Raw genomic sequence first — 9008 nt, forward strand, 5'->3', positions numbered from 1 at the left:
TGCTCTGTCCTCACACCAGCTCTGTGGGCATGTGCTGCATGTGGCTGCACTTGTCACCTTCCCAACCCTTGTTCTCTGTGCGAGGCAGCCTGGCCATGCAGAGCCCCCACGGGGTTCAGCTGCTTTCCCTCCTCAGGCTGCAGCTCCTGCCTGGAGGCTCCCTGAAAATTGATCCCGTCCAGGCCCAGGATTTGGGCCATTACCTGTGCATGGCATCCAGCCCTGCTGGCTCTGACCGGCGAGGCCTGGACCTCCAAGTCCTGGGTAAGCTGGAGAGCTGGACGGATCCCTCCGGATCTCACCCTCCTGCAACCCACCTCTGCTGGGCTGCTCTCATCAGTGCAGGTGTGCTCCTGTCCTGTGCTCATTGCTGCCATGCCCTCCCACAGTTCCTCCTGCCATCACTCCTGGGCCCTCCAACCTCACCCTGCTGGCTCAGCAGCCAGCCACGCTGGGCTGTGATGCCTGGGGGACCCCCGAGCCCCACATCAGATGGGAGAAGGATGGCCGTCCCCTGAACCTGCACCTCCCACCTGGCACCTACAGGTACCTGCAGCACCCACCACCTTGTACACCGAAAGGTTCCCTTGTAGGGTGGGGTTTGCTCTTCCTGCAGCTCCTGTGGGACAGGGGTGATCCAGGGATGATCCTGATGTGTGCTCTGCCTGCAGTTTGCAGTCCTTAGGGTCACTGCTCATCTCCAGCCCTGCTCCCCGGGACGAGGGGCGGTTTGAGTGCATCGCCACCAACGCTGCTGGAGAGGCACGCAAGGTCTTCCTTGTGTCTGTCCATGGTGAGCTCCTGGGGCTGGGGATCTTGCTGAGAGCGGCTTTCCCAGGATCTGTCACCACCTCGGGGGTGATGTGGGTGTGCTACAGCCCCACACAGGGTTGGGTCCCCACTCAGGAACTGTTCTTGGGGGTGGACAAGAGGAGAAGAGAAATACTTGTGCCCATACGAACAGGGACAGAATCCTCTTCAACATTTGCCATCCAGCCCTGCTCACCTCCCTCCCTCCTTTCTCCAGTGCCCCCCACCATCGCTGATGACCTTACAGACGTGGTTGTCACCCGGCTGTCCCCTGCAGTCCTCACCTGCTACGCCTCGGGCGTGCCCCCACCCACGGTGTCATGGAGCAAGGAGGGGGCTCAGCTGGGCGGCAGAGGAGGGGGCTACCGCGTCCTGCCCAGAGGTACAGCACGGGGCAGCACAGCCCCGGCGGGGACAGGGCGTCCCTGCCAGCCCCCCCGTGCCTCCTCTCTGCCTGCTGTTTTCCAGGAGCCCTGGAGATCAGGCAGGCGCTGCCTGCGCACAGCGGCCGCTACACCTGCACAGCTCGCAGCGCCGCGGGCACGGCCCGGAAGCACCTCAGGCTCACAGTGCACGGTATGCCCGGCCCCAGGGTCCTGCTGCTGCGGGTCCTGCGCCCTCTTCCCAGGATAGCACTTCCCTGCCCTTCACAGAGCCCCCTGCCTTGAAGCCCCTGCCTGGTATGGTGATGGTGATGGTCAACACCAGCACGGTGCTGTCCTGTGAGGCTACAGGCGTCCCCCGGCCAGAGGTCACCTGGCAAAAGGATGGTGTTGGCATCACTGGAGGTAAGCAGGAGTGTGCTGGGGCCTGGCAGAGCCCACATTACCTGCCAGCCTTTACCTAGGGGGAGATTTAGGTGCCAGGGGTTTGTAGGGATCCCGGCAGGGTGTGGGGTGTCACTGTGCCTGGGTTCTCCTGGCTGCTGTTCTCGGTGGGTGAGGTGGCCACTGGAGCTGTGCCATGGAGACTCCTTGGGAAGAGGCACTTCTGTGGGGGAAGCAGCCCCTGCACATCATCCATCTGTGCCTTGGCTGAGCTGTGCTGCCCCAACCTGTCCTTCATTTCTGCCAGGGTCTGGGCTGAAGGTGCTCCCCAACGGGCAGCTCCGCCTCCTCCGAGCCGCCCCAGAGGATGCAGGGACCTACCTGTGCATGGCTCGCAACCCCTCGGGCACCGCTGCGGGGAGGACCAGGCTCATTGTGCAAGGTACAGCAGCGATCAGAGCCCCAGCGCTCACCATTGTGCTCAGCCCCCTCCTCAGCACCTCACAGCAAAGCGTGGCTGCCAAGCTGTGAGCAAGCCCCTGCCCTTCTGCCCCATCCAGTGCCCCCCGTCATCACTGCCGGCCCACTGGAGCTGGTGGTGCTGGAGGGGCTGGAGGTGCTGCTGCCCTGTGCCGCCCGCGGTGTCCCCGAGCCCCGCGTGTCCTGGAGCCGGGAGGGAGCCCTGCTGCGGGGCGGGAGGGCCACTGTCCTGCCCTCCGGGGAGCTGCTGCTCCGGGATGTCCAGGTGAGCACTGTCCCCTAGGGCGCTGTGAGGTTGGAGTGCTGAGGAACAAGTGTCTTCTGGAGCTGAAGGGCATTTGGCTGTTTATGAATCTATCTGGCAGAGGGAGAGCCCCGTGCAGTCCTGTGCCACAGGCTGGAGGGTTGGGGCAGTGTGACATTGCTGATGTGGGCTGGGAAAAGTGGCTCTGTCCAAACTGCGACTTTTTAGGTGCACAAGAACCAGCAGAGCTGTAGCTCAGCGAGCCAGGGCTGCAGCTGGAGCCCAGACCCGACATGATTCCCTCTCATCCTCACACAGGAAGGGGATGCTGGGAGCTACTCCTGCACCGCGGTGAACTCTGCTGGGAGGGCCGTTCGCCGGCTCTCCCTCTCCATCCACACCCTGCCCACCTTCACCCACCTGCCCACAGACATCACCCTGAGCCGGGGCGAGAGGCTGGAGCTGGTGTGTGCCGCAGTGGGCAGCCCCCAGCCTCGCGTCTCCTGGATGGCCAACGGGCAGCTCGTCACTGGTACCTGGGCAGGGGCACAGGATGCTGAACTTGGGGGAGAATGTGATCCTGGTGCCACCCTTGTCCCACCTTTCTGGGTCCCCGGGGTGCCAGCACGTCTGGCTGTGTGAGGTTGTAACCAGCTGATGGCCAACCACTCTTTTTGGGGGTTTGCACCCCGCAGATGATGTGTCGGGGCACAACGGGCGGAGCATCCTGCGGCGGGAGGCAGCCACACCCACGGACAGCGGCACCTACGTCTGCCACGCCGAGAACAGCGCCGGTGCCATCAGGGCCGCTGTCTTTGTCTCTGTCAGAGGTAGGTGCTGGCAGGGAAACTGGGGTGCCCAGCCAGCCCCCCTCCTCTGCCATCCCTTTCTCTTTCCCAGAGGCACCCGTCATACAGGGGGACGCCAGCATCTACCAGGTGGAGCACTCCGGAGGTGACGCCCTCCTCGACTGCCGTGCCCAGGGTCACCCTGAGCCCCTCATCCGCTGGAGCAAGGACGGGATGCCGCTGGTGGCCCATGGGCGCCTGCAGCAGCTGCAGAATGGATCCCTGGCCATCCGTGCTGTGGGGGTGAGCAGGGCCTGGGGGGTGCTGGCGCATTCCAGGGTGCTTTCCTGGCAAAGCAAAACGCTGTGCTGATGCTGTTGGTCCTGCTAGAGCACCGATGTGGGGCAGTACCGGTGTGTGGCGGAGAATGATGCGGGCACAGCAGCAAAAGTTGTCACCCTGGCTCTGCGGAGTGAGTGCTGGCCCCCTCTGCACCCTTCTTTTAAGGGACTGCAAACCGTGTCACCTCTCAGCCCCTCCAACTACCCCTGATCCGTGGGGAATGCTGCATCACCGCCTGCATCCCTTTCCCTGCCCAGGTGCCCCTGTGGTGACAGTGACACCAGCAGAGGTGAGGGCCCACGCTGGGCAGCAGGTGCTGCTGCACTGTGTCGTGTCAGGGGAGCCCACCCCCTCCGTGGAGTGGCAGCGGGATGGGGAGCCACTGCCCGAGGGTCCCCACGCTCGTGTCCTGCCCAACGCTACCCTGCTCCTGCCCTCTGTCACCCACCGTGATGCCGGCAGCTACTCCTGCCTCGCCCGCAACGCCCTGGGCTCTGCTGCGGCCCGCACCTCCCTGGATGTCCAAGGTGGGTGTCTGCCCCTGGCCCTGGGGGGCTGGGGCTGCCTCGGGGGGCTGGGGCTGCCTGCAGTGCAGTTACACCCTGGGGTAGGACCTCCAGCGTGGTGGTTTGGAGTGATATTGCCTTGCTGCTTGTAACCCCTGGGATTCATACTCTGGTTTGTCCTCTCCTCTCTGCTCAGCTGAAGGCCTGAGCCCCAGCAGAGCCTCTCTGGAGCAGCCACCGCCTGCCAGCCCTCAGTTGCCTCTCCTCGGCCTTCCTGCCTTAGCTGCCCATGATTAAATTCCCATCTCCCAGGGGCTCTGCTAAATGCACAGACACATCCTTTCCTGCTGCCCCTCGGGAGCAGAGAGCCAGGCTGGAGGAAGTGCCAGGTGCCCTATGTGCCCTTGTGTGGCTGGTGGCATTTCGCTGCCAGGCACGTTGGAGAAGCAAATAAAAGCTTGGGGCTATGCCAGGGCCTTGAGGTTGATACAGAGCAGGGTTTGGGGGTGTCAGTGCCTGTTGGTGTGATGAGGCACAGGGCCGCACTCACAACATCCCTTGTCAACATGGCACTGTGCCTGGAGCTATGGGGTCTCTGGGGACTGTGCTGCAGCCAGGCAGGGACACTGCCTGCCTTACTCTGGCTGCCTTCACCTCCAGAAAACAAGATTTTTTTGACACGCAAATTAGTGAGAGGAAGGTCAGGCAAGCACCCTGCTCTCCCATGGGAGCGCAGTCCCAGTGTTGCTGCCTGACTCCATCCCGTTTGCCCCAGGGGAGCTGCACCAGGTGCGGGGCAGCCTGGTCGGTGTCATCAATGGCCACGAGCTCGGTGTCTCTGCCCTCGATGCCACCGTGCTGGGGGACTCTGAGTCCAGCACCGCCGCCCTCCGGAGCAGCATTGGGAGCATTCCACCTGCCATAGGTGAGCGGACATTTCTACCCTCACCCCTGTGAGAGCTGTGACCTCTGTCAGATGTAAATCTTGGAGGAAAGGTTTTTATTTCTTTTTTCCCCCCAAACCTTTCACTGTTGGCCAGGAGGGATGGGACAGCCTGGGTGTCCCCCCAGGAGGGTGCTGTCTCCATGGTGACATCCTTTCTTCCCCATTCCCAGGGCCGCTGATGCGGGTGCTGGTGACCATCATCGCCCCCATTTACTGGTCCTTGGCACAGGCCAGCGGGGCAGCCCAGAGCGGCTTCCTGCTCACCCAGGGCTCCTTCCAGCACGAGTCACTGCTGCAGTTTCCCACAGGTGAGAGGTCTCTGCCAGGAGAGCCTGGTCAGCTCCTGGGGAAGCTCAGACTCCACCTCCCCCACGCACCGTCCGTGACACGGGAGTGAAGCTGTGTGTGGGGGTGCTGTGGGGTGCTGCTCACCGTTCCCCCCTGGCAGGGGAGCTCCTGCGGGTCACCCACCTCGCCCGGGGTGCAGATGGCCCTGACTCTCTGCGGCTGGACAGCGTCATCAGCGGCTCTGTGCCGGAGAGCTTCAGCGATGCCGTGGTGCTGCTGCAGGTCCTGCACTGCCCATTATCCCCGTGGGACTATGACTCCCATGCCGGGAGCATGGGGAGTCCAAAGCCTGACCCCCTCCCTGCCTCTCCCCAGGACTTCAGTGAGCGCTACGTGCGGACGGGTGCGGGGCAGCTCTCCGGGGGCTCGGTGCAGAGCTTCCTGCGGGATGGGCGCCTCGTCCGTGCCCACTGCAATCACACCATCGTCTTCGACCCCCCCGTGGGCCCACAGCCCCCCCGGGTGCAGCACCTCCGGGCCAGAGCCATCACCGCCTCCTATGACCCAGCCAAACAGGAGCTCCTCTTCCAGCTCCGTGCCTCACTTGATGCAGGTAACCAGGGGAGCCCCCAGGATGGGGATGGAGATCTGTTGTAAGTTCTGGGTGTCCGTGAGGGCGCAAAGGCCATGTCCCTGCAGTGGCACGTCATGTCTTGTTCTCCCTGCTCAATTCACAGGGCCTGATAGAGACCAGTGCCCACTGGGATTCAGCCCAGACTCTGGGCAGCTGTACTGCATTGGTATGGACCCTTCCCGAGAGGGCATGAGGATGGCAAGGGGAAACCGGTGCCACTTCCCTGCTCCCCAACCCTGTCCTCTCTCTGCTGCCCAGATGTTGATGAATGCACTGAGGGGTCCCATGCTTGCCGCTACAACCAGATCTGCCAGAACGCTGCCGGGTCCTACCGCTGCTCCTGCCCTCCCGGCTACCGCACGCTGGGCGTTGGCTGGCCATGCTTGGGTACGAGCTGGGCTCTCAGGGTCACCCCCCTGCCCTGTTCCAGCCTCAGTTTCCCTCATCCAGCTGCAGCTGCCCACCTCTCTCCTCCCCCAGATGTCAATGAGTGCCTGCAGTTTCCCCCACCGTGTGCCTTTGAGTGCCGCAACCTGCGGGGCTCCTACGAGTGCCTGTGCCCCGCTGGCAAGACCCTGCTGCCGGGAGGACAGTGCGGCACAGCAGGGATGGAGGGAGTGGACACAACGAACAGCGTGCCCCGGGAGACTCCCCTGCGCCGGCAGGGGCCGAGCAGCCACCCGCGGGGACGGTCCTTCTACACTCAGCTCGCCCTGCGCCGCGTGGCCAAGGACGCTGGGATGGGTGCCCGGGGCCCCCCCTGCCCCACGGGCTACATCAGGAGGAATGGCACCTGCACTGGTGAGCGTGCATTGGAGATGGGTTTTGAAGGGAGTTCAGAGACTGCTTTGTCCCCAAAAGGTACCTCGTGTCCTTCTTGCTGCCCTGTCCACTGCCTTGTTGGTGCCTTGTGGTCTTTGCTGTGATGGGAAGGGGAGGCGAGAGCCAGGTTGGCCCAAGGCAGTGGCACCAGAGGGGATTGATCCTTCCCCTCTTGCCTTCATCCCTCTTGTCCCACAGATCTCGACGAGTGTCAGACACTGAACCAGTGCCAGCATGAGTGCAGGAACATCCTGGGCAGCTACAGCTGCCTCTGCCCCCCTGGCTACCGGCTGCTGTCCAATGGGAAGACCTGCCAAGGTCAGTGCAGGGGTGCCCCATCCCCATGGTGCCCTGGGTGTCATCTTTTTGAGGCTGCAGGACTTTCTCCTTCATTTGGGAGGGTCGTTCCCAGCCTCAGCTCTCCACAGTGCTCATGTCTCACTGCCTCAGTGTCCAGGCAGATGTGGGAGGGTAGGGGAGCTGGGGATTGATCCACCATCTCAGCCATGGGCACCTCAGCACCCTCAGACCTGTTCCCTCTCTCCCTGCAGATGTGGATGAGTGCAAGGAGGGCACAGTCCAGTGTGGCTCGAGCCAGATGTGCTTCAACACCCGTGGAGGTGCCCAGTGCATGGAAGTGCCGTGCCCAGCTGGCTACCGGAGAGGCTCCAGCCCGGGGTGAGTCGTGCTCTGGGGCTGGGAGTGCCCATCCCGCTCTCCTCATGTCACCACGACCCGAGCGTCCTGTCCACTCTCTGGCACCCATCACACCCCACACTCCCCATCTCTCATGCAGGCTGTGCGTGGGTCGCTGCCCCCCGTTCTGCAGCCCGGCGGGCCCCACGCTGCAGTACCAGGTGCTCCCGCTGCCCCTCGGCATCGCTGCCCGCCGGGACGTGGTGCACCTCACCCCGGCCACCGCCCTGCGCCACCGCCCCGTCTTTAGGCTCCTGGAGCAGGAGCCCGACAGCCCCTTCGCCCTCCGCACTGAGCAGGGCCAGGGCATCATCTCCACCCTGCGGCCGCTGCGGGAGCCCGGCACCCACCGGCTCAAGGTGCAGGCGCTCGTCCCAGATGGGCAGCGAGCACCCAGCGTCTTCCTCCTCCTCATCTCCATCTCCCCCTACCCTTACTGACACAGCCCAGGGACAGGAGGGGACGCAGGGTCACTTCTCCTCCTGTCCCTCCCCACCCCATCGGTGGGACACGTGGCTCAGGGAGTGCTGAGCTTGTACCTCTTCTGTCCCCCCCAGACACTCCCTGGCCTCTCAGCTGTGTTCCTTTCACCCAGGGCCGGGCCCTGACTCAGCAGAAGAGTCAGGATCCCGGGGGGGATAAGATGTCCCACCAACCTCTTGCAATCAGGTCCCAGATCCCAGAACAAACACAGCTCTGGGTGGCCTTGGCTGCTATCAGTCCCCAAACGTGGGGGGTGGGAAGATGAACTGGGTGACAGTGGCCAGCGAGGGTCCCACCAGGGAGGGATTCCCTGGGCTGGGGAGGGTGTGGGACACCCCAGCATTAACCTTGTATTAAATTGAATAGTCATTTTGTTTGTTTTTTTTTAAAGCGCACTTGGTTTCTGTGCACTCTTATTGATTTATGAAGGGGTTTTGTGGCTAAATATTAGCCGTGCCTGAAGAAGGCAGCTTCCTTCAGTGTGTGGGAAAATTCCCAGGTCTTTGGCACTGTTCTCCCGGCCTGGCCTTGGACCATGAAAGGGAGATTGTCTGGATGTAGCAATGCCAGAAGGCCAATGTTCAGCCCTTGAAGGTCCAATCCTGCCCTGGTGTCAAGTCCCTCAAGCGGCAAGAGCAGGATGTGGCCTCTCTGCGCATGGTGAAGACGGAGGCTGTTCCCAAAACACCGTGTCAGTGGTGTGGGATGTGATGTGCTGGCCCCAGGAGACACGAGCCCACAGTCACCAGAGGCCATAGAGGCTGATGGTGGCCGTGCACCTTCCGTGGTCAGATCTTGTCACTGGAACTGGCTCTTGCTGCACGTGTCTGAGATTCCCCTAAAAATCTCTGTCCTTTGGGATGGCGCTTTCTTGTCCTCCAAAGCCAGGTCTGCTATGGGTCTGGGGTGCCCTGGGCATGTGGGAGGGGGAAAGGTGAGTTTGGCCCCGTGGACAGCCCTCTGCCCTGTCCCCTCCTGCCCACCCTGGCTCCTGCATTGCCTCCTGATGGAGGTTCAAATAAATCCAAAAATTCAATAAATTCTTGCTGATCCAGAGAGGAAAGACAGGTGCTGCAGAGCACCATCTCTCCTCTGCCCCTGTTTTCCCACTCCTCGGGGGCAGGTGACTCTGTGGAGTCCCCCAGGGGGGATGACACCCGTGGGTGCTCTGTGGAGGTTGCTGAGGAGGTCAGGAGTGGGGG

At 62.8% G+C, this 9008-nt stretch overlaps 1 protein-coding gene across 1 annotated transcript in view; it reads left to right on the forward strand.

Moving 5' to 3' along the window:
• Window positions 1-8201, forward strand: part of HMCN2 (hemicentin 2) — a 32556-nt gene extending 24355 nt beyond the window's left edge. Inside the window, exons 57-79 of the mRNA XM_066200991.1 lie at window positions 137-264; window positions 390-546; window positions 672-793; window positions 1028-1192; window positions 1279-1386; window positions 1464-1598; window positions 1885-2019; window positions 2138-2322; window positions 2620-2833; window positions 2997-3131; window positions 3202-3392; window positions 3480-3561; window positions 3689-3958; window positions 4713-4862; window positions 5054-5191; window positions 5332-5453; window positions 5547-5784; window positions 5909-5971; window positions 6064-6192; window positions 6286-6606; window positions 6826-6945; window positions 7179-7305; window positions 7424-8201. Of these exons, the coding sequence (XP_066057088.1) occupies window positions 137-264; window positions 390-546; window positions 672-793; window positions 1028-1192; window positions 1279-1386; window positions 1464-1598; window positions 1885-2019; window positions 2138-2322; window positions 2620-2833; window positions 2997-3131; window positions 3202-3392; window positions 3480-3561; window positions 3689-3958; window positions 4713-4862; window positions 5054-5191; window positions 5332-5453; window positions 5547-5784; window positions 5909-5971; window positions 6064-6192; window positions 6286-6606; window positions 6826-6945; window positions 7179-7305; window positions 7424-7763 (3775 nt within the window). The 3' untranslated portion in view covers window positions 7764-8201. The remainder of the gene's footprint in view (window positions 1-136; window positions 265-389; window positions 547-671; window positions 794-1027; window positions 1193-1278; window positions 1387-1463; window positions 1599-1884; window positions 2020-2137; window positions 2323-2619; window positions 2834-2996; window positions 3132-3201; window positions 3393-3479; window positions 3562-3688; window positions 3959-4712; window positions 4863-5053; window positions 5192-5331; window positions 5454-5546; window positions 5785-5908; window positions 5972-6063; window positions 6193-6285; window positions 6607-6825; window positions 6946-7178; window positions 7306-7423) is intronic.
• The last annotated feature ends 807 nt before the right edge of the window (window positions 8202-9008 follow it).

The sequence above is a fragment of the Chamaea fasciata genome, unplaced genomic scaffold (assembly GCF_029207755.1).
Source record: "Chamaea fasciata isolate MVZ Bird 193981 ecotype frontalis unplaced genomic scaffold, bChaFas1.0.hap1 SCAF_20, whole genome shotgun sequence".
NCBI lineage: Eukaryota > Metazoa > Chordata > Aves > Passeriformes > Sylviidae > Chamaea > Chamaea fasciata.